Raw genomic sequence first — 25,343 nt, 5'->3', positions numbered from 1 at the left:
AAATAAAACATTATTTACATTTTATTACATTATTTACATTATTATTAAAACATTTTTATTTGAAAAAAAAATATATATATATAAAAAAAAAAAAAAACGTTTAACGTTACATAACGTTTAAAGCAACAATTATTTTATCGCGCGTTAACAAAGTTTTTTATTATTATGAAAGTCCGTTGCTCACTGGCTGTGAATACACATACAGACAAATCATGGGATACAGATCAAATTATTTAGGCTATGCATTAGCATTCACAAACCACTGTCCACTGTTACTTTTAACAGCAAAGAATGCAACAAGCTGGTAATCGTGACTTTATAAGTTGGAAATAGGAAGTTTCTGATAGCACGTGAAGACAGCAGAGAAGTGCTCTCGCTCACAGTGGAGTGAATCGTTTTGTTATAGATTGTGGTTTATTATTTTGAGTCGTATGTACGCGGTAACACACGTCCCTCTCACAATATATTGCTTTACAAATCTATCTGTATATATAACTGAACCGCGCTCCTTCCCACATCTTCAAACCGAGCCAACAAACTATAAAATATTTTCTATAAAAACATTAATGTCCTGGGAGTGACAAATAGCTTGTTTTATAGTTAGTTTAATAACATTAATGTTATAAGTTGAGATTTAGGCTACAATACATTTTTTAACTGCAACTATGTAAAAGGAACACTGCTGTAAAATGCACCTTATTTGTTTAAAGCAGTGGTTTTCAACCTGTGGTCCGCAGTGGTATTGCAGGTGGGCCGCCAATTATTTTCTGTTCATTTTCAGTCCATTCTAGGGCTGTGCGATTAAAAGAAATCGTCATAAAATCACGATTTGAGTGTGTGCGATTTCTAAATCGCTTTATATCACTATTTTCCGTGGCCCTGACCTCCCGTAGTATGCTATCCGATCCAATCAGAATGCATTGCGCCTAGCGCGAGAACGGAACAGACCAGGCATATGCCTAACTCCAGGTTCACACACTGTCTGTGATGCGCCTTTTTTCTGAGCCCATGTTAACGGATCAGAGCGTTCACACTGCACGTGGTAAAAGGCTAGAAATAAAAACGTGCGAAATAATTAATATCTAACACATGAGCATAGAGAGAGTTGTGAGTGCACAGGACGCAGTTTAAGTGAGAGGAGACACGTTTTAAGTGTGCACACTCTCTCCGCGCAGAGCAGCGTGTATCTGAACAAGCACGTCTGGTTTTGTGACAGCGCAAAGGAAATCTGCATGCGAACAGAGAGATTCGCACTCGTGCATTATTCTAATGTGCTTTCGCGTTATATTTATGCGCTCTCGCTGCTGACCCCATACACATACTGTATACACACTGCAAACACCTGAGGCACCGCTACAATTAATTTGCTCTATGAACAATGCATGGCAAAAAAGAAAAAAAAAAGTCCCTGTACACGGGATTTTTTTTTTTTTTGCCATAAGTCTATACATTTTGTTACATCTTTACTATAGTGATGATTTTGACTTATGTCTGTTCTAGAGACGTTACAACTTTTTGATAAAGCTCTAATTGGTTTTATTTTGGAAATATGTTTCAAATTAATCCTGAATGCATTTATGACTGTAAAAGCATATCTGTGTGTGTCACAATGGCAAAATTGATCAAAGAAATCGCGATAAGTTTTTTTATTTTTTTCCCCATATCGCACAGCCCTAGTTCATTCAATAAATACAGTTAACAATCTAGCTTCTGAGTACTAAGTTATTTACCCAACAATAGCGGGGTCAGTTAATTTTTTTGAAGTGGGCCGCGCAAACATGTGTGTGGACCGCGAGTTGAAAAAGGTTGGGAACCACTGGTTTAAAGTGTTTGTAAAACCGAATGTTATTACACTTTTGTTCTTAATAGCAGTAAAATACTTTTAAATGAAAAAAGTGCACAATACACTCCTTGCATTATTAGTTTTGTGCATAACAATGCAATTAATTATGATTAATCACAGACAATAATGTAAATAATCGCGAATAAAAATTTTTTTATCGTTGCCCAGCACTAATTTATATGTATATACATACATATATGTATATTACTAAAATAGCATTGAGGCAAACACACAATCATAAGCATGATTAAACTCACAAAACCCATCCTGAACCCATCTTGGTCATACTGCATCCCCAAAATAATACGTAATACAAAAATGGACCGTTGTGGCATTATTTCCATGACAAATAAATCATAAAAAAACGAACGAGTGTGATTTCTGATGGAGCGGATGAAGAATCAGAGTCTCACTCGAGGCTGCAGGTTCGGGTGCATCAGCACGTATCCATTTGGGTCGATGGCAAAGATGTATCCATTTGCTCCCAGCTACACACAGAGAGAAAGAAAAAGAATACTTCACTTCTCACAGTGAAGGGATAAAATTACTTACACAAAAAGGAAGTTCTTCCGTAGCCAGTGACTTATATAATATATAAAATATACAACCCGAATTTTTTTTAAATTTTAATAAAATGAAAACTAAAAGACTTTCAAATCACATGAGCCAATATTTTATTCACAATAGAACATAGATAACATAGCAAATGTTTAAACTGATAAAGTTTACAATTTTATGCACAAAATGAGCTCATTTCAATTTTGATTTCTGCTACAGGTCTCAAAATAGTTGGGACGGGGCATGTTTACCATGGTGTAGCATCTCCTTTTCTTTTCAAAACGGTTTGAAGACGTCTGGGCATTGAGGCTATGAGTTGCTGGAGTTTTGCTGTTGGAATTTGGTCCCATTCTTGCCTTAGATTTCCATAGATTTCCATCTGCTGAAGAGTTCGTGGTCGTCTTTGACGTATTTTTCGTTTAATGATGCGCCAAATGTTCTCTATAGGTGAAAGATCTGGACTGCAGACAGGCCAGGTTAGCACCCGGACCCTCTACGATGAAGCCTTGCTGTTGTTATAGCTGCAGTATGTGGTTTTGCATTGTCCTGCTGAAATAAACAAGGCCTTCCCTGAAATAGACGTTGTTTGGAGGGAAGCATATGTTGCTCTAAAACCTTTATATACCTTTCAGCATTCACAGAGCCTTCCAAAACATGCAAGCTGCCCATACCGTATGCACTTATGCACCCCCATACCATTAGAGATGCTGGCTTTTGAACTGAACACTGATAACATGCTGGAAGTTCTCCCTCCTCTTTAGCCCGGAGGACACGGCGTCCGTGATTTCCAACAAGAATGTCAAATTTGGACTCGTCTGACCATAAAACACTTTTCCACTTTGAAATAGTCCATTTTAAATGAGCCTTGGCCCACAGGACACGACGGCGCTTCTGGACCATGTTCACATATGGCTTCCTTTTTGCATGATAGAGCTTTAGTTGGCATCTGCTGATGGCACGGCGGATTGTGTTTACCGACAGTGGTTTCTGAAAGTATTCCTGGGCCCATTTAGTAATGTCATTGACACAATCATGCCGATGAGTGATGCAGTGTCGTCTGAGAGCCCGAAGACCACGGGCATCCAATAAAGGTCTCCGTCCTTGTCCCTTACGCACAGAGATTTCTCCAGTTTCTCTGAATCTTTTGATGATGTTATGCACTGTAGATGATGAGATTTGCAAAGCCTTTGCAATTTGACGTTGAGGAACATTGTTTTTAAAGTTTTCCACAATTTTTTTACGCAGTCTTTCACAGATTGGAGAGCCTCTGCCCATCTTTACTTCTGAGAGACTCTGCTTCTCTAAGACAAAGCTTTTATAGCTAATCATGTTACAGACCTGATATCAATTAACTTAATTAATCACTAGATGTTCTCCCAGCTGAATCTTTTCAAAACTGCTTGCTTTTTTAGCCATTTGTTGCCCCCGTGCCAACTTTTTTGAGACCTGTAGCAGGCATTAAATTTTAAATGAGCTAATTAAGTGGATAAAAGTGTAAAATTTCTCAGTTTAAACATTTGCTACGTTATCTATGTTCTATTGTGAATAAAATATTGGCTCATGTGATTTGAAATTCCTTTAGTTTTCATTTTATTAAAATTTAAAAAACGTCCCAACTTTTCCGGAATTCAGGTTGTACAATATAAAATCAACGATATCAAATTAGACATTCAACAAATTGCATTTTTTTAATACAATATTAACTTAGAAGTCACTCAAAATATCTGACAAAATATGCTTAAGTAAATATGCTTCAATTGTTATAAAGATTTTGTAGCCAACACATTTTTATTGATTAGTTGAGTAGTCAATCACAACAAAACGAGAATTTTTCAAAATATATGTTATATCAGACAAAGATTCCTAAAAAAACATATTGAACACATGTAAAAAAACATATATTGATGATATATGTTTGTCATAAAATGTAAAAAATGTTCATGTTTTAAATTTATTTTATTCAAGACAAAAATATCACGTAAAAAACGAACTGTTGAGGCAGCTCAGGGTACCAGTCCTAGGTTTTTCAGGGTAAATGACCTCACCTTGTATTGTGGCGTGAGTCTCTTCAGCTCATCCAGATGTACGTCGACCCCCATCACCCCTAAAATCAGCTGATTCTGAACACACAAACACTGCCGTCAACGAGATGAACACACCAGAGTTCGTTTTCAGTGCTGATCTGTCATGGACTGAGCCTCACCTGAGAGTTTCCGTCCACAGTGAGGTTGAACACCGGCATCGTTCCAGTCACCACCAGCCCCAGACCCTGTTAAATGAACACACACACACACACACACTCACACTCAACAAGCTCACTGGGTCTTATGAGGCATCAGAGTATGACGGAATCAGAGTGGGCCGTATGTTTCACACACAGCAGGCGGGTCGAAGCGGCTCTCACCAGTGCGTCCTGATAGACGTTGGTCCATTGCACCTGCTTGGCACTTCTTCCTGCCAGAACCATGGGGCGTCCCAACACGTCCAGATATTCCTGCCACACACATTAAAGCATTTTACCTTTCATTAACACGCCATTTGAGTTTGTATTAGGGCTGAGTTACATGGCAAAAATATAATATATAGATTGATAATTTTTGATAATTTCTAAGTGGAATATCTCAATATGTATGTATTTGCACTGAAATAAATTTTTTTGTATATTCACAGGAACCATAAAATGTATAACACGAGAGTATAATTTTTTTTTTTAAATAATCAAGGCATGCTTTTGTTTTACTAAATGAACAGAAGGAATGTAGATGTTTAATTTTTATAGAAACTTATAGTTTAATTAATTATGTGCACCAATGTGACAATACATACTAATAAACATTACATATTTACCAATATATATATATATATTTTTATACAACCAGAGACTCCCATCATAAATTTGATGAAACAAATCAGTAACAAATCGATTCAACACTTTGAACGGATTCACAGAAATGAATATTTAAACATATAAGTTCACTGAATTTGGAATCATACTTGTGAACTGAGAGACGGGTGAAGTGCATACATTGTAAAAAAAAATCACTTACTAATCAGTTCACTGAAATAAAATGATTTACTAAAATAAATAACATTTTAAATTCAAATTTAGTTTTTGCTTCTTAAATTCGAATCAATTTGAATGATACGACTGATATGCAATTTGCAAGACACCAAATGATCAAGAAAATATTTACATTAAAATGTAAACGAATGTTCACAATATTGCCAGCCATGATATGCAAACGTGCACACATTAATATGTGTGTGTGTGTGTGTGTGTAACTCACCTGGGTGTTAATCCTTATAGCACAGATGGAGCGGATCTCGAAATAGTATCCTGCCGAGACAGTGAGACACTCGGTGAGATGTCACATGTAATTTATGTATAGTTCAACATGTATCACCACATTAGTCAACTTGTATCATCACAGTACGGGCAGTTTTTTTTTACTGCATCTCCTCCAAATGAGCACGTGTCTCACCCTTATTAGCACATGCGATCCACTGCAGCGGAGTGACATCATAATTGTGCTGCCCCACTGAGAACGTGAACACACGGACCTGCAGAGACCATCACATATCCCACAATTACCCCGGCAAATTAGACAGGAAACGAGCAGTTTCGCTTCAGGAAAGGGCTAATTATGAGGAACAAGCACTTCCAGAGAACAACGGCACACCAGAAATAAAAGACGCTCAACAGAGAAAGAAGATATAAAGCATATCATGTCATGTGAAATGGTATGGGCGGTGATGATCAGACCGTCTTATTGGGCCAGTTGTACTGCTCAAAGATGTCCTGAGCTCGGTCCTCCCCTCCGTCAGTAAATAACATGATGATTTTATTACAGTTGGCTCGAGGAACATTCGTCTTCTGCAGGAGAACAAGAAACAGAAAGAGAGAGGATTGGAATACTGTGTTTGCGAAGCAAAGAAATAAGTCAGCACATTTCTTTAATCAAATGAGCTGTTTTTTTGTTTTGACCTTGTTTTAATTTAAGGACATTATAGTGCAATTCTTAAAATGCAATGCAAAACCCATTTTTGAATGATTTTATTATTTGTGCTGAACAGCTATTTAACTCACATTTTGCCTTGAAATCATTTTTTACCTTGGAGAGGTACATAAAATCTCAAAAAATGCTAAGTTTTAGTGTGGGAACCAAACTTCAGAAATGTGTCGCGAATAACCAAAATAAATATGTTCCACATTTTTTGAAAGAATTTTTCAAGAGACGTAAAAAAAAAAAAAATTATGGGATAATTTCACCCTGGGTATCAACTGAGGCTTTATATGTGATATTTTGCATATTTACATTTTACAAATCAGGTATTTTATATGAAATTATCAAGCTATGGATGTTTTACAAGATTAAATTACACCATGTCAAAACTGACTCAAGCCGATTTTAAAGTATATAAAATTAAGTTGTAAAAATGGACATAACTACATGAAAATGGTTAGTAAGTGATTTTTCTGCACTAAAATCATGTTAATACTTATATTATGGCTGTACTATTGTATTTGAACAGCATTTGAACTATTACAAATTGGCCCAATACACTTCCATTCTAAGGTGCTGACTGTAACCTGCATACTATACATCAGATTTTGTCGACTGAGTTGTTGTGTACATTGTGTTCAGACTTACATTGAGCAGCTGGTTGAAAGCGAAGTGAAAGCCGGATTTGTAATCGGTGGTTCCTTTGGCCTGCATCTGCTGCACAGCCTCTTTAAAGATCTTCTTATTGCGTACATTTGCCTGAACCAGGTGCTTAAAACAGGGAACCACCGCCTCGGCCTTCTCATTGAACTACAACAAGAAACAGAGAGAGAGAAGATGTAAATATACAGCTTTATGAACTCAAGTGATAATTTAACATATAACTAACTTATTTAGCTTTATAAGAGCAGTTTTATTCCATTACGTCTTCAAATATTTTTAGAATATTTTATCAGCTGATTAGCAAAAGAGTAATTTTTTTCAATGGACGGTGCACGGTTTCATTTCCTGTAAAATAATGCATTTCTTTGGACAACTCGGCTAACTATTGTATTGTCCACGAAAACGCAAAGTGGCCTATCAAATCAAAACTACTTTCAAAATCCAGCAATCAAAGGTAGCTGTCTGACCCTGGCCACGTTGACGTAATCGTCGTCTGAGAGTGTGTCGAGCATTTCCATGACCGAAGCTTTGATCAGTTTGAGAGTGAGTCCACTGACGCTTCCGCTCCTGTGAATGAAAACAATGTCAATGTTAAACAAAACCAAGCAAACCTGCAGCTTGAAACAGGACACACAACTACTCACACGTCTACGAGGATGACCATATCTTTGGGCGAGGACGCTCCTTGAATGTACCTGAGGAAATCAGTGATACAAGTTTAAGTATTAAAAGCCGTTAAGCCCCACCCTCAAACCCAAACTGACCAATCAAAGCTCAGGTTTGACTATGGATAAAAAAGTTGATTTAATGTAGGTTTATTGGACAGTTTGACCAATGATTAGAAGTCTCCAAACGCAGTTACTGGTTGACTGAAAGAAACAAAAATCAAACACTTGAAAGAAAAAGCATTACCATGGTCGGCGTCGTACATCATAAAGGTCAATCTTATCCGGCGCCCTCCAGGGAGCAGCTAAAAGAGAAAATATATTACTTATTAGGCACATATGTGGTTTCTAGAGGTCGACCGATTGATCGGTTTTACCGATTAATCGGCACCGATAATCCCTTGCTGGAACAAGTGCGAAGCACTATTTTAGTTTATGTTTAGAATCCATTGTAAAAAAATACTGGATGATCAATTGTATCGGCCAGTGTGGTCCAACCTGACTATCGATATAGGCAAAATCCTCTATTGGTTGACCTCTAGTGGTCTCAGGGTGCAATCCGATTGGTTGGTTTCACAATTCACGCCAAAAAAAACTGTGATCTGCCTCATCATGCACAGAGTTACCTGGGTAGTATCTTGTGACACCGGTGGCGCTACCAAACGCTTGCCAGAGCAACGACGGGTCGTCTCTGCTGTTCTCTATGAAGACTCGCTCTAATGCCTGCGTCCAGTTCAGCTCGTTCAGAATCACCGGAGCTACCGACAGACAGATATGTCATGAACCCTCATCGACTCATACAGAGATCTAATAGCATCAGTCTGGTTCCTCACCGCCTTTGTAGATGTCTGTGGGGATCTGGACGGCGGTGTGTGAGTAATTCACGTGGTTTTTAAAATTTGGATCGTACACAAACTCCAGTTTCAATGACATCTGGGAATCAATGTCCTCACCGTCCTGATGAAAATCATGATATAATCAGAGTCCATTGTTTCTGCTCGAGTCTGATCTTCAAAATCATTGTCATGTGGTGATAAATGAACATGCAAAAAAGTACTTTCTGAGTTAGAAGTTTGAGAATCCAGCTTCTAAAAAGAAATGGTGTATGAATGCATGAATATTTTTTATAAACATACCATAAAAAGCATCATTTTCCTTTACATTACATATGCTTTTCTTAAAATAGTTCACAGGCCCACTTTTAAACCATGAAAATCTACACTGAAAGTCTTGCATTGTAATTTTTACGGTCGTTTGCACATAGGCGATAGATAGAGATGTACTCACATAGTCCATCTCTGCTTTAGAGTTATAATATTCAATATTTTCCTCCTGAAATAAACACACACAGAACAGAGATACAAAAATCTGCTGTTTAAGATCAGTTCGAGAACCTGAAGATTCAAATACAGATGTCCTCCACATAACAAACTCTAAGCTCAGCACAATTCACTTGTATGATCGTGTGTGGTCAGTCGAGCTGACTAGCTCTAATGAGTCAAATCAGTCAGAAAAACAAGACGTCGCAGTCTATTGGGTTTAAACAGACCCTCCGGCTACAGACTCACAGAAATCATGACTCACAGCGTGTGTGTTTGTCTGTAAAGCTTGTATCAGGATCAGAGAAACATAGATGTGAATGTCAGAGGAAAAAGAGCATCAAGTATCGCAGATGGAAAAAACAAAAACCGTAGCATTTGATTCAAGAATGAAACGCTTGAGAGGTGCGGTTCATTTTAATGAATCAGTTGAAACAATACAGGAGTCATTGATCTGAATCGACTCAGATGACTCACACATGCAAAAGCAATGTGATAAATTAAATTTCAAACCGAGCAAAAAGTATTGCGTAATGCACATAAGTGAACGTAAACACCATGAAGTGGTGAGGTTAAAGTCATCTGACCTTGATCCCATCCTGCCACCGATGATCTTTCTGAAGACGCTCTGCTTCACTCGCGAGTTTCTGGAGGAAAATACAGACCAGAACCGTCAAAAATGATCCTTAAGAAAGAGCGTGTGTGATTTTGTGTGTTTTCTTACCTCAAGCGCTTTGCGTTTCTTGGCCAGCAGTCTCTCAATGTCAGTCGCAACTTTCTCTACGATTTCTCGAGGGTTATTTCTGACCAGACTGAACTGCCTTCTCTTCTCACTGTAGATCTGAAACAACATCAAAACATCCTCTTGATGATGTTTATACACTACTACCATTCAAACGTTTGGGTCAAAAGTTTCTGAATTCATTATTATATGCTGATGTGTTGCCTGAGAATCATTTCTGATTATTAATATTTTTTTCAGCATTTTTGGATCAATAGAAAGTTCAAAAGAACAGCATACAACATTTTTTGTAACATTATAAATGTCTTTAGAGTCACTTTTGATCAATATAATGCATCCTTGCTAAATAGAAGTAGGGTATTACTTACAAAAAAATAACTTACTGACTCCAAACCTTTGAATGGCACACATATATATTCTCTTGATGTATTAAATATACCATCAAGAGGATGCATCAGCCGGGGGAAACAGTGAGAGAGCTGCATGTGTGTGTTTTGCATTATTAATGCTCATCACTGGGAAACCCGTGTAACTTCCTGTCAGATGTGACGCACTAAGAATAAAAAACTCATTTTGCAGTGATTCTACCTTTTGTAAATGAGTGTTTGCGCTCCAGCGTGAGGTGTGAGACAACAGCTGCTGAAAATCCAGCGGTGTGACTGAAGCCTGAAGCCTCATTAACCCGCTAAATAACCTCCGAGTCCAGAACAAGAGCTGTTTAGAGCTCAGATCAATACAGGAACATCAAACACACTTACTTACACACTGACAACTTGAACTTTCAGACGCAGCATTTAAAGCAAGACAATGAGTCAAGACGAAGCCCATGAACTTGTTATTCCCAAGAAAAAAACAAAAACTAAATAAATCAATATTACAGCATTTATGCAATCCAATCTAGTCCTGCTGCATATAAAACGAGACCCAGCTGTTATTTAGCAGTGTTTATCTGTTTGCATTGTTTTGTTTCTCGAATTTGAAATATGCAAATGTGACAACGGCACAAAATAAGAACTGAATGCAATTTGCACACCACAATTCTCAATCCTGTATTTCATTTTACTTTCAGTTTTTCCAACTATGATGTAACTCCTCATAAATTTAATCGGTCACAACAAAGAACTGTAATGCATTATCAGTGATATTTAATGGTGAAACTGTGAACACAAAATGCATAAATGCATCAAAATTCACTAAACAAATGCACAAATGCACACTCTAAGATAAATATAATGAGTCTGTAGCAATGGAGAGACAATCAAACACTCCTCTTCCAAAGACTGATGAAAGCCGAGGTCAGAGGTCAAGTGTTAGGGTCAAGAGCATTAGGATGGTTCAGAAGACACGGCTGTCACATGATGTGTATTTCTGCTGAATAAAATCCCACCGGTTTTTATCCCAACTCTAGAGGCTCTTCATGAAAACAAACAGTTATCATTAGAAACCTGTTTATCTTAAATAATAATGATGACCTAACAAAAAATGCATTTACAAACGTGCTGGTTATACGCCTGTATTGATCATCATCAGCAGTGGAGCGCTCTGTCTGCAGCACTGTGGCATTCTGGGTAAATGAATGAGGGGCGAACCATCTGTTCTCTCTCAGTGATGTGAGCAGACGCACACACACACACACACACACACACACACACAGAAAGCTTCAGGATGCATTCAGACGCTGTCGCCTCTCGATGGTGGAATGGCAGGATCATTATATTCTCCAGCATGGATTCTGCTGGAGTGTCGGAGTTCTTCATTGTTCGTGGGTGTTTGAGATGCGAGCCAGACCCACGGTTCTGAGCACATGTTTGACAGAGATACTGGAAAATCCACACACACACACACACACACACACAGTCTTACCCCTTTAAGTTGCTGAGCACCACTGATGTGCTGCAGGACTCTGTCAATCTCCTGTTCAATGCGACGAGCCCAGTGCATGATCCTACACAACACACACAAGCAAAACCGTTATACAATGCTGTAGGTTTCATGACAGAAATCAAGAATTTATATCACTGTAGCATACATATCATAAACACTTTTATATAGATTTCCAACAAAATAAAAAAAAAATGCCATGATATATCCACCTACAGTGATATAAATCCCCGATTCCTGTCATGAAACTTAATATATACATATGCAGTAAATTAACTGCTCTGTCCTCTTGAATTGTTTGGATTGCGCCGTTTTTGATTGTTTATTATAAGATTGATAGCGGAGCAGAGCAAACAATGTCAAAAAGCTTCTACATTTTAAGTAAAAAAATAAGAGAAAACGTTATTTATATGAAACAAACAATTGTTGATAATTGCAATGCAGATCTAGTATTTTGAGCGGATCCTTCTCTGTAATTGCCGTGTAACTTGCGTCTGATTTGTTGAGTAAAATTGACCTAAGAGGACTACATTTCCTACCATTCTGGGCTTTCAATGTGTAAGTTGCATTGCTGCCTATGGAGGGACAGAAAGCTCTTGGATTTCATTAAAAATATCTTAATTTGTGATCTGAAGAGGAACGAGAGTCTTACGGGTGCGAAACGACATGAGGATGAGTAATTAATAACAGAATTTCCATTTTTGGGTGAACTAACACTTTAATCCATCCATGGTTCCCCCTTCCAAAAGGAAAAAAAAACAAGTAATGAAAGAATCTGTTTTGCTGCTCAGTGCAAACTGGCTAAGTATGTTATAAAATATTTACTATCAGATATTTGCTCACTGAATATTATTACAGAGCGGAAGGAAAATCTGTGGAGCTCTACAACTTTGCTTGCTAGCAAATAAGTGACGTTAGCTTGCTAGCTACAGTTAGCTACTTGTTTCTGTGGACAAAATTTAATTTTTAAAGCGCCTTATGAAATAATTTCAAGTATTAAATAGCTTTTTATTGCCAATATGTGAACAGCATGTAAGGAAACTTAAAAAGTGAGAGCATGTAGATTTATTATTATGTGATCACACTGGCCGTCGCTCGCTTGCATTTCTATGGAGTGTCTGCAAGAGCATGAACAATAAGTTTCTGACCACAGCTTACTTAATGGCTACCAGTGTCACTAATAACAAGGGTTTCAGTACTCTACACAGAGCCCTTTAACAGCTACATGTCAGCATTTTTAGGAGTTAAAATTTCAATGTAAATCAGTATCTGGGTTGCCCTGTGTTGGATAATCAGCCGATTTTTAATAAAAAAATACATTCCGTCAACGCAAATTACCCCACTGACTGTATATATAATATAAACAATACAATGATGATGATCTGAAAACAATAACATGGATTGTATTTCTCTGCAATACTGTAATGTTATTTTATTTTTATGTCCTCAACTGAACTGTCCTCATTCGTACTACACACACAGTATCAGTTACAGAACATGATATAATATCCTCACAGCTGGCTAAACCGATCGATATAATCAATGTACAGAAAGCGATGTGTTTATACCATCCACAAACACACAGGCTACAATCAAACCGTGCTGCTCGATGCATCACAGTCCTGGTCTACAGATGAAGATGAATTATTTAGCATCTGTGGGGTCCGTTCGGCTTCATTAAACCCTCGGCTCTGTTACAGAACAACATGTACGGTTAAATCACAACCTTGCAGTCTGATCATAAATAGCACCTGTTTCCACGACAACAGATTTGTACGTGATTACAGCTCGACTGCAGTTATGTTATATTACATAAGTTCAGGTCGTTTAGCATCCACACTCCGAACCTAATTAAATCGAAACTGTCAATTAACAAGAGAAGATCATACGGAGCGATCGCTTAGAGAAATCCCTACAGGTTGAGCTTTTAATAATCTGTGTTAATTGAGAGGATAAGACGACTGGACAGTTTTGGATACTCTCTCACTCTCTGCCTATACACACACACACACACACTGAAAATATCAGCCATCATGTTGGTTGTTGCCCATAGTCACACACTGATAAGGCCTGTATTTTCACATTGTCTGATGAGTTATCAAATGCCACTAATGATTGAAAAATATATATTATAGCTGTGGACTTCACTGAAAAAAGGATAAAGGTCACTTGTTAAATTAATATCATACATGACATTTCATTATTCTTGTGGAATGCAGCAAGATTTCCGTCTCCGCTTTCCATCACAGCGACTGTAAACACACACATGCTCTGGTTTCCTGCACGTTTAGCAGCATGTGTTACACAATATGTAGAGGTGAGAGTGTATCAGGGTGTGTGTGTCAGTGATTCAGACGATCTGATGCACTCTCAGCAGCTGATCTGAGCATGCCCAGAAACATACACACACACACACACACAGAGCTGAGATCTTCTCTCCTGCCTACCTGACACACACTCCCTAGAGACGCAGACACAGATACAGGGGAACGAGAGGCTGCTGTGACCCATATTCACTTTAGAGAGAAAGATCAACTTTAAGCCACAGAAGACAGACTTTGAAGATAGATAGATAGATAAATACGTCACTGATGTCTGCCTGCCAGAATGAGTAAATATAGATTGTTATAATATATATAGCTATAAAAACATGAACCTTAATTTTTTTTAATTATATTATATATATATATATATATATATATATATATATATATATATATATATATATATATATATATATATAATTTTTTTTTCTTCTCTCTATTGAAGACGCCCCCCCCCCCAAACAAAAAAAACGATTAGCCGCCATATTTAACTAACTTTTGGTAGATCAATTTGTTCCCAAAGTATAACTTAGTAAACTCACATTGTACGAACAACTTGTTCATGTTAACAAACATTTAAGTGTGTGGAAATGTGAATTTATCATATGAATAATGTGGAAATAATTGTAACGTTTAGAAAATGAGCGTTTCTTGCATGTAATGCTGTGAAAATTATACTGACTGTAACGGTGTGAAAATATGTTTTTCTTATGTTTAATAATGTGTGAAAATTACTTTCTTATGTGTAATGTTGTGGAAATGAGCCTTTCTTTTCCAGAATCTGTTACACGTAACGTTAACGTTGTGGAAATGTTATTTTTGTAACGTTACGTGCATCGCTGTGAAAATGTACATTTCTTACGTGTAATGCTGTGGAAATGAGCATTTGTTACATGTTGTGGAAATGATTGCATCTTTTGAAAACTGGCTTTTCTTGTGTGTATTTCTTTGGAAATGAACATTTCTCAAACGTAACGTTGTGTAAAAAAATGTCATAGGTGCATTGCACAATTCAATTTCTAACGTGTAGCGTTGTTTAAAATGACATCTTACGCGCGTCTTACGTGTAACGCTGTGGAAATGAATGATTCCTTCATGTAATCCCGTGAAAATGTGAGCGTTTCTTACGTGTAATGCTGTGGAAATGTGAGCGCGTCCACTGCGGTCCACGATCCGCTGAAAATCCCCATCATCAGCAGCAGACACGCGTGAGCCCATCTCGCCATTTTCCATGAAAAACACCCCAATCCAGCCGAGCAAACACTCTCACGGTTATCCAGGAGAGCAGAATATCCAGACACGACGTGGTAGTAAACGCTCTTTTTGTCTGAGAAGTAACAATGAAGTGAAATTAAGGGATATCGGTGGGCGAAAGATGCTGCGCGTGATGAGGCTGCTGTGCACGCGCCCTCGCAACACCCCACAGATCTGCGCGCGACCCCATTAATTTCCCAAACACACTGAAACACAAACCTTGCGAAAAAACATCCTCTTAATATTCATGAATTCATACAAATACTAACTCTTTATATATATAAAAGGAGAGAATACACTGTTATTCATATTTATTAAATAAAAGCACAATAACAAACCTCATGTTCCAAAATAAAATGAATGGAAGAGTGTGAATGAACAAAAATATATGATATTTAGTGAGCATTTTGTAACTATTTGGAAATATTCTACATATAGTAGGATTTATGGATGATTTGCTTACTTCAGTTATGTTACACACTTACGTATGAATCAAATAATTAGTAGATTAAATGTTTGTATCTAATTTGTGCGCATACAATTTTGTGTCATAATCATGATTAATTCATATTCATTACATAATCTGTACACTTGCAGGGAAAGTCTCAGCAGTGGTGGTCAGGGAATATAGTGGAGCACAGCGAGGAATAATGGATCACAGCAGGAAAAGCAATCTCACACAGAGCTGGAAAATACTGGTTATGCTGAAGAGTTGGAATGATGACATGCTAAAATTGTTGCTTGTTCTTCACATCATGTGATGGTGTGTTGACCTCTAGTGGTGATCTTGAGAAACACATTTACGTTTCAAGTCCACACAGGAGAATCTTTAAATCAATTATACTGATAACTGGCTGTTGAACTAATGAACTCTTCAAACAAAATTAAATGATCAAGATTTTTATTTGTAAATTTACAATATGCAAACACATTACATTAGAAGAAAATATTAAAATCATCTGAACTATCTGAACTGGTTTATGATTATGATTTAATTTTAAGGTCTAATCCTGTTTTACTTATACATTAGTACTGTATAAGAGCTAGAATAATCAACTTTACATTTGATAAAGCAGTGCTGTTTGAAGCTCTAAGCTCTACATGGCATTGTTTGTATGAATTAATTGCTGTATCTAACTAAAACTACCATTATACATATTGATTTATTACAGTACTAAACTGAGAACCTTCTGAGGATTCCTCATCTGACGGTGACTTTTCTTGTTCTGTTGATTCCACGGGTTCCTGAGCTTTTGGCCAGGGTTTTAACCACCCACTAAAGCTACCGATCTAGTGTACACCAGAACTCCAGAGCGAATGTTCTTCCTCCAGGCTGTGAGGAGGAATCAGAAGAGAACAACAGTGTTGAGTAGAATAAATAAGTTGTTATATTTCAGCTACTTTGAGTACAAAGTATAACGGCCTGTAACTAACATGACATTTCTGTAAGCATATTAGTTACTGATATTAAATTATTATTACTTAAACAATATTTGTTTGAAATATAATACATTTAAAACAAATTGCATGATGTTTGTCTTTGTGACTCTGACAAATGGATGTTTTCTCACCTCAGGTTACAGTTGGAGTCTCGTAGCACATCAATGAGCTGAGTTTTGGAGTATCCTATGTTATTTTTACTCAGATCAAGCTCTTTTAAAAATACCAGTGCATTATTCTCAGCCAAAGATTGAGCCAAAACAGCAACTTCTGTAATGCCACAGTCATTTAGACTAGAAAAAAAAGGCAAACAGAGAAAGAAGTGTTATTTTAATGTTCACCCAAAGTTGATATTAACCTAGAGGGCAAAGTCATGTTTGCCTTTTCTTAGCATAATTTTGAAGGCAGAATCAGAGTCACCTCAATGCGAAACCATGTGATGAGGATTTTCACCTATAATGGATTTCCAGTGGCAGAGAAACGCTCATTGTTTTTCTAATGAATCACTGAAAAACTATAGCAGCCTGCCATAATATAATTTGTCCCACCATGGATTGATAAGGAAACAAGAATATTTAAAAGTTCCAATTAGCATAAAAGATCACTAAATTTGCACTATTGCTTTAGCAATGCATGTGTCAATCCCAGTCAGTCAGTGAACCAGCATGAGTGAAGGAGACGGGCTGAATGAAAATGCACTTCACTCTCTTAACAGTAGATGGTGCTCATGGAACAGCAGTTTCCCCGGAAACCAACATGAACAAAATAGACTGCACTACTTTGTTTGTGACAGGCACATTTCAAAAAGTTTTTACCTGTTTTCAAACAGTCATTCAGATTTTTTTGTATTCGCTTTGGTGTTTATCGAACAACACTAAATACTTAATAAATATACTGAATTTATTTTCAAACATTTTTTACATTTTAATCTGGACTAAAACATGCCAGAAAATATATATGAGAAATATCTGATTTTATATTACTGAACTTTATATCTTTGTTCTTTTGCAGTTTAACCTGTTTGAAAATTTTGAATAATTTTACACATTTGTATATTGTTTTATTGTATTTTCAAAAGCACTGTAATGTTTAAAGTTCTCTCTCTCTCTATATATATATATATAAATATTAGTGCTGTCAAACGATTAATCATGATTAATTGCATCCAAAAGGAAACGTTTTTGTGTGTACTGATATATATATATATATATATATACAGGACCTTCTCAAAAAATTAGCATATTGTGATAAAGTTCATTATTTTCCATAATGTAATGATAAAAATTAAACTTTCATATATTTTAGATTCATTGCACACCAACTGAAATATTTCAGGTCTTTTATTGTTTTAATACTGATGATTTTGGCATACAGCTCATGAAAACCCAAAATGCCTGTCTCAAAAAATTAGCATATTTCATCAGAACAATAAAAGAAAAGTGTTTTAATACAAAAAAAGTCAACCTTCAAATAATTATGTTCAGTTATGCACTCAATACTTGGTCGGGAATCCTTTTGCAGAAATGACTGCTTCAATGCGGCGTGGCATGGAGGCAATCAGCCGGTGGCACTGCTGAGGTGTTATGGAGGCCCAGGATGCTTCGATAGCGGCCTTACCCCCAATTTCCACCAGATGCGGAACGGCTGCGGAACGGCTCCGCTGCGTGACAGCTCCGTGTTCCGTCGTCCGTCAATACCCACCAGGTCCGGATCTGTTGCGGAACGGCTGCGGTCATGACTGACAGCTGACGTCACGAGGCCCCATGTAATCTCGCGAATTAAAACTTCAACAAGCCTGTCTCCGCCCATTATGACGTTTTCAAGTTGTAGTGTAGGGAAATATGAGCGCGGTGTATTTTATTTTGAAAATTAAACGGATCTTTTATTTAGTTTCTGGCTGTTCTGTTTTGTCACTTGACTTCCTGTCCTGCGTACTCTGCCCTGTAGTGCTGCGGAGCGCTCCGGCATCCGGCAAAAATAGAAGCTCTGCGTATCTGCTACGGAGGGCTGCGGATCGCCGGAGTCGGAACGCAGCTGTACCGCATTCAGTGGAAATACACTCATTGACTTTAATGGAAACCTATTGACTCCGCCGCCGTGCCGGAGTCGTAACGCAGCCGGTGGAAATTGGGGGTTAAGCTCATCCAGAGTGTTGGGTCTTGCGTCTCTCAACTTTCTCTTCACAATATCCCACATATTCTCTATGGGGTTCAGGTCAGGAGAGTTGGCAGGCCAATTGAGCACAGTAATACCATGGTCAGTAAACCATTTACCAGTGGTTTTGGCACTGTGAACAGGTGCCAGGTCGTGCTGAAAAATGAAATCTTCATCTCCATAAAGCTTTTCAGCAGATGGAAGCATGAAGTGCTCCAAAATCTCCTGATAGCTAGCTGCATTGACCCTGCCCTTGATAGAACACAGTGGACCAACACCAGCAGCTGACATGGCACCCCAGACCATCACTGACTGTGGGTACTTGACACTGGACTTCAGGCATTTTGGCATTTCCTTCTCCCCAGTCTTCCTCCAGACTCTGGCACCTTGATTTCCGAATGACATGCAAAATTTGTCCAAAAGTCCAGTGCTGCTTCTCTGTAGCCCAGGTCAGGCGCTTCTGCCGCTGTTTCTGGTTCAAAAGTGGCTTGACCTGGGGAATGCGGCACCTGTAGCCCATTTCCTGCACACGCCTGTTCACGGTGGCTCTGGATGTTTCTACTCCAGACTCAGTCCACTGCTTCCGCAGATCCCCCAAGGTCTGGAATCGGTCCTTCTCCACAATCTTCCTCAGGATCCGGTCACCTCTTCTCATTGTGCAGCGTTTTTTGCCACACTTTTTCCTTCCCACAGACTTCCCACTGAGGTGCCTTGATACAGCACTCTGGGAACAGCCTGTTCGTTCAGAAATTTCTTTCTGTGTCTTACCCTCTCGCTTGAGGATGTCAATGATGGCATTCTGGTCGGCAGTCTTACCCATGATTGCGGTTTTGAGTAATGAACCAGGCTGGGAGTTTTTAAAAGCCTCAGGAATCTTTTGCAGGTGTTTAGAGTTAATTAGTTGATTCAGATGATTAGGTTAATAGCTCGTTTAGAGAACCTTTTCATGATATGCTAATTTTTTGAGATAGGAATTTTGGGTTTTCATGAGCTGTATGCCAAAATCATCAGTATTAAAACAATAAAAGTGTGCAATAAATCTAAAATATATGAGTTTAATTTTTATCATTACATTATGGAAAATAATGAACCTTATCACAATATGCTAATTTTTTGAGAAGGACCTGTATATATAAAGTAAGTATAAATGCAAAGTATAAAATATAAAGTATTGTATAGGTAAAATTAATTCTCACAAAACTCTCAACAGATCCAGCTTCTTAAATAAGCAAATTTCCTAATATGTGGCCTATAAACAATCGATATTATGGGGGAGGGGTCAAGCAAGCAATGTGCAAACTGTGTGCAAGAGTTATGCCAGTGAATGTCATTCAATTTCACTATAGAGCAAGTGAAAGTAAAACAAAAAACAAAAAACTGATGAAGCTTTCTAATGCTGCATTAACGGTGCATATTCTCTGAGTCAACGAGAGTCGAAACTAATTCATCATATGCTGATAACGGTAAATAACTGTCTTATATTCAATATTTCTATTGTGGCCCATTTAGTGAAAAACATGAGAAGATACGTATTTTGCGTTAAACAGATTGTTTTTGAAAATTGGTGCACGAAATAAAGCTGCTCTTAATTTTCATTGATGACTGCAGTGTTGATAATTTAAATTATAGGCCAACAATTCATTGTATAAATTAATAGACCTGTTAAAAATAGACTATGCTAAGCTCATAAGTGAGTTAAATGCATCATGAATAAACACCATACTGTCACTAATACACCAGCAAAAACCTAAAAACTTAAATACATAAACATAAACCAAGACAGGAGCATAACTGTGATTTGAGACTACTAGTTACAACCCAAGTCTGGAGCATCTTCACACTTGCACATAAAAAGTTGGTGAATTCTAAATGTAAATTAAGATCAGTGAGAAATACCATTTAAAATGTTTTCACGTTGTTGATTTGAGAAAAATCAAGAACATTTTGTGTGTGAAATCACAATTTTAAGGGATTTTTAGAATCCAATTTACCGTTCAGCCTAAAAAACTGATTAAGTGAAAAGTACCATTAGTCCTGTAAAAACTGCATTACTATCATAACAACCTACTGCCATTCATGTTACTTTTGCTTTTTAAAGTCTGTTTTTACTTTTAGGATGAAAAATGTATAGCCACAAAGTTTCAAATGCTTCAAAGTTGTTGTTTTTGTTTTTTACTGACACACATGCTAAATCATCAGTCCATTAGCTCATAGCATAATAAACTTTAATCACACTGTAACTGCTGTACAGTATAATGTTACTAACGCTAGTTTTTCCAGCTTGCATTGTGGGTTCATCAGTAGATCACAAATGTTTTTCAGTCCAGAGTCTCCTAGTTGATTCTCACTCAGGTCCAGTTCTATCAGATGTGATGGGTTTAATTTCAGAGCTGAAGTCAGAGCAGAACACCCTTCATCTGTCACATCACATAATCTTAACCTACAATGAAAGAAAGAGAAAAGCAGAAAAAAAAAAATTCTGTAAAGACAGAGGAAGAGAGATCACCTTTACTTCACCAGATCAGATTCAGGCTCTTTACAGTATAGCACATATAAAGTGTCTTAGTTTAAAAACTGTTGAACTGAATTAAAGCATTCAGATTTTTGTATGTTAATGTTACTGACCTCAATCTCTCCAGTTTACAGCGTGAATCAATCAGCATTTCACATATATGCTTTACTCCTTTGTTTTCTATTTTATTTCCACTCAGGTTGAGCTCTTTCAGGTGTAAAAGGTTTACACACAGAGCTGAAGTCAGGATGAAACACTGTTTATCTGTAATACTGCATTCACACAGACTGAAGACAGAAAGAGAAAAGTCAACGACTCAGATCCAGAATGATCAACTAAGGTTTTGGAGGATTTGGATTTTTTGCCTTACTGTAATTTGTCTTTTGAAAGTCACACTTGAAATTCTCTCGAACAGCTTTTATGTTATAAAGCATTACTTCTATTCCAGATGCACAGAAAATGCTTGACATCAATTTTAAAACCATTAATTCTACATCAATGTCACCCTTTTGCTCAACGGGGCAAATTTGTTTAGGTCCACTTTTCCCAACTACCTTAGTCAGTCCCTTCAGGTTTTTCGCAGAACTATTTTCTGATTTTTGCAGCCTAAAATTTGCGGTGATATTTGCAGCATTTCTTATTGTTTTGTAGTGAATATATACCGCAGACAACATTCTCTAAAACTGTTATGACTTTTCTGACTTTGAGGAACACTGTAGAGCTCCAGACTAACATTTGAGGAAAACCAGCACCATTGCCATTAAGTTCTACAGAAGGTGGCACCAGCACCTGACAGTAAAGCACCCAAATCACACATGTACTGTGCATCACGGAAATGTCTATTTGATGTCTGCATTTACATATACAAGATCTATTTTCAAGAGTGCTTGCTCATCTGCAATACGTCTCTTCCTGTTCCTGTCAGATGTCAAATAGACATTTATTAGAATGCATGTAAAACTGCTTCTGAGACGTTTATCGAATTACACAGCAGATGTTTCCCAAATCTTTAGCAGACGTCTTAAAGATGTACTTGGGCTGTCTAGGTAGTTGAGATGCAGATAAAATTTACTTTTATTACTGTCATTCATAATTTTCTAAATATAATTTAATAAATACAAACACACACACACACACACACACACACACACACACACACACACATATGTATAGCAACTTCTACAAAAGTGCCTCTGAAGAAAACATTAAGGTGTGCACCTTGACACAGAACAATGACTGGGGTTAGCTTAAACCTTGTCTGGGAAACCGGGGATAAATTGTTATCAATGTGCTGCACAAAAGCAAAAAGAACAACTAATTTGAACATTTTAACACACAAAGTGTAGAAATTGTGAAAGATTCATTGTGCATAGGCTATGTTCATAATGTTATAGCAGAGCTTTATAAGATCGCGATGAACTGAGATGTCAGCTTTTAGTGATAAAGGAAGCACTGCTCGCATTGTGCCATGCCAAACCATGCACACAGCAGCCCATGCTTGCTTTTATGTTATAAATAACAGTGGTTTGTGAATGTTGATGCTTAGCCTAAATAAAAAAATATTTAATTGGGAGCATTTATGTTGGGATGTTGTGGATTGGCTTTGATTGGCTGAAAAAAATCAATTTATATTACTTTTATGCAGACTTTTGCTGGGAGGAGCGGGACAAAACATGAATGTCATGGGCAGGAGCAGGACCAGATAAGATATTTTTCTGTGGGAGAAGGACTGAAAAATCCATCCAGCGCATGTCTACTTGAAAGCTCTACGAGGAGATAGGTGTCGAAATTTATAATAATAATAATAAGATTAAAAAGTATATCAGTAAGTTGGCTTTCTAAAGCAAAATTAGAAAATGATATTATCAAGTATTGTTAAATTATGTAAGATACTCACGTCAGTGTGTTGTATTTACAGTGTTTATCTTTCAGTAGAGCAGAGATCTGATTCACTCGTGTGTCTCCTAGTTCACATCCACTCAGATTCAGCTCTCTCAAGAGTAACGGGTTTGTACCCACAATTCCAGTCACATACTGACACCCTTCATCTGCATCAGAACGTCTCAAAACCCTGCAAAAGGTAAAACAGAATTCAGTTTTTTTCTGAATTAAATGTACACTACCTTACAAAACGTTGATGAGAAAAAATGTATTTTTGTTCCTAATAACAAGCTTAAGTTACTGTTCTACTTTAACCCTCTGGAGTCGATTAACGCGTATACGAGTTATGAGTCATTTTCTCCTGATAACCCTGAAAAGAACTTAAATTACACTTTTAGTTTTAATCGTACAGATAAGAGCAATACATCTATCGAATCTGTAAAGGGTATACTTTTTGAAATGTATATTGCTCACCGTTTGCTGTATTCCTAAAGCCACCAGGTGGCAGAGAGCCCGGGTGCAAGGGCCATTTCATCGCTGCTTGCAGCTTTAATTTATTTTGTATAATTTTATCATATCTCACCTCAGTGTCTTCAGCTTACAGTTTTGATCCTGTTGTAACTCACTGAGATGCTCCACTCCTGATTGTCCAGGATCATTTCGTGTGAGATCCAGCTCTATCAGGTGTGAAGGGTTTGATCTCAAAGCTGAAGCCAGAGCTTTATAACCTTCTTCAGTGATACTGCAGTTTGAAAGTCTAAATGGAAACCATTTTATATTAATCAAAAAGTATTGTGTGATTTGTAGAGTTAGAAACACATTACTTAATGTTGAATTATAAATTGTATATAAAAAAATGATGCTACATGTAACCAAACTATGGTTAATTTTTACTCACCTGAGTTTCTGCAGTGTGCAGTTTCTATCTTCTAATCCATTCTGGAGTTTCTTCACTCCTGAATCCTGCAGTTTATTGTTGCTGATATCGAGCTCTATCAGACTGGGGTTTGATCTCAGGACTGTAGCGAGAGGTGAACAGCTTTCATCTGTTAGACCACAATCACACAGTCTACAATGATGAACAGGAGAGGGAGAATTACAAATTACTTTATTATTGTGTCTTGGTCACCATGCAGTTTATCTCATCTCTTCAAGATATTTTAAAAGTGATATAATATATTAACTTAATACTCACTTCAGTGTGTTGAGTTTACAGTGATTATCCCGCAGTAGAGCAGCAATCTGATTCATTTGTGTGCCTCCTAGTTCACGTTCACTCAGATTCAGATCTCTCAGGAGTAACGGGTTTTTTATTTGAAGAACTTCAGTTAGATATTTATACGCTTCTTCTGCTTCAGGACTTTGTAACAACCTGGACATAGTAGAAGTACATGGACATTATCTGTCATATATTGTTTTATGTTCACATTGTTGTGAAAGGGACTTCCTTTTATAAATATCTTTTTGACAGTTACATTTTCTTCCACCTAAAATATTTTAATAAAGACTGCTGAATGTTTTCATTTGTATAACACTCACCTCAGTGTCTTCAGTTGACAGTTTGGATCTTGTAGTAAATCATCAAGCTCCTTCACTCCTGATTTTCCAGGATCATTTCCTCTGAGATCCAGCTCTATCAGGTGTGAAGGGTTTGATCTCAGAGCTGAAGCCAGAGCTTTATAACCTTCTTCAGAAATACTGGAGTCTGAAAGTCTACAGAAAATTAATGAATAAATAAAAATACAAATTTAAATTAACATTGCAGTTGAAATTAATTCATCACAATAATATCAATAAATATGACTAAATCACCCTACAATTTACCTTTTTAAATTTGCCACAGTTTTATTCTGTCATTAAAGTGCAAGATTAATTATATAATGATGACTAGGAATTTGTTCGTTTTGAATATGTGTGATTTGAGTTTGTTTTAAATTTGATCTTAAATTTAGCTTAATACTTTATTTTAAGGTGTCTTTGTTAAACAGGTTATGGAGGCTTCTGGAGCCTGAAATTGAGGAATTTGGGTAAATACTGCTCATTAAACAATATTTTGCTGAATGTGTTTTTGTGCTGGCACCTTGGCTGGTTTAGGACTTTCAT

General features: G+C 37.2%; 2 protein-coding genes across 13 annotated transcripts in view; both read right to left on the bottom strand.

The window, feature by feature from the left end:
• cacna2d2b (calcium channel, voltage-dependent, alpha 2/delta subunit 2b) overlaps positions 1-15,426 on the bottom strand; it is a 28,386-nt gene extending 12,960 nt beyond the window's left edge. For 6 of the 8 annotated variants that reach the window (XM_059543878.1, XM_059543884.1, XM_059543885.1 and 3 more), the window contains exons 1-18: positions 15,128-15,426; positions 11,658-11,739; positions 9,777-9,893; positions 9,640-9,699; positions 9,021-9,065; positions 8,567-8,690; positions 8,360-8,491; positions 7,981-8,038; positions 7,713-7,763; positions 7,536-7,635; positions 7,054-7,215; positions 6,165-6,275; positions 5,884-5,962; positions 5,689-5,738; positions 4,806-4,895; positions 4,605-4,670; positions 4,447-4,521; positions 2,257-2,331 (exon numbers count right to left, since the gene is read on the bottom strand). In XM_059543878.1, the coding sequence (XP_059399861.1) occupies positions 2,257-2,331; positions 4,447-4,521; positions 4,605-4,670; positions 4,806-4,895; positions 5,689-5,738; positions 5,884-5,962; positions 6,165-6,275; positions 7,054-7,215; positions 7,536-7,635; positions 7,713-7,763; positions 7,981-8,038; positions 8,360-8,491; positions 8,567-8,690; positions 9,021-9,065; positions 9,640-9,699; positions 9,777-9,893; positions 11,658-11,739; positions 15,128-15,225 (1,575 nt within the window). In that variant the 5' untranslated portion in view covers positions 15,226-15,426. The remainder of the gene's footprint in view (positions 1-2,256; positions 2,332-4,446; positions 4,522-4,604; positions 4,671-4,805; positions 4,896-5,688; positions 5,739-5,883; positions 5,963-6,164; positions 6,276-7,053; positions 7,216-7,535; positions 7,636-7,712; positions 7,764-7,980; positions 8,039-8,359; positions 8,492-8,566; positions 8,691-9,020; positions 9,066-9,639; positions 9,700-9,776; positions 9,894-11,657; positions 11,740-15,127) is intronic. The other 2 variants (XM_059543881.1, XM_059543883.1) reach the window with 1 other exon arrangement.
• Positions 15,427-16,820: 1,394 nt separating this feature from the next.
• LOC132131773 (NACHT, LRR and PYD domains-containing protein 3-like) overlaps positions 16,821-25,343 on the bottom strand; it is an 81,039-nt gene continuing 72,516 nt past the window's right edge. For 2 of the 5 annotated variants that reach the window (XM_059543871.1, XM_059543870.1), the window contains 8 exons: positions 24,780-24,953; positions 24,436-24,612; positions 24,139-24,309; positions 23,824-23,997; positions 23,257-23,430; positions 21,473-21,646; positions 21,114-21,287; positions 16,821-16,986 (listed from right to left, as the gene is read on the bottom strand). In XM_059543871.1, coding sequence (XP_059399854.1) covers positions 16,821-16,986; positions 21,114-21,287; positions 21,473-21,646; positions 23,257-23,430; positions 23,824-23,997; positions 24,139-24,309; positions 24,436-24,612; positions 24,780-24,953 — 1,384 coding nt within the window. The remainder of the gene's footprint in view (positions 16,987-21,113; positions 21,288-21,472; positions 21,647-23,256; positions 23,431-23,823; positions 23,998-24,138; positions 24,310-24,435; positions 24,613-24,779; positions 24,954-25,343) is intronic. The other 3 variants (XM_059543872.1, XM_059543876.1, XM_059543875.1) reach the window with 3 other exon arrangements.

This window comes from Carassius carassius, chromosome 48 (assembly GCF_963082965.1).
Source record: "Carassius carassius chromosome 48, fCarCar2.1, whole genome shotgun sequence".
Classification (NCBI taxonomy): Eukaryota; Metazoa; Chordata; class Actinopteri; order Cypriniformes; family Cyprinidae; genus Carassius; species Carassius carassius.
Note: the sequence above shows the minus strand (reverse complement) of the source record. Positions and strands in the feature narration are given on the sequence as shown.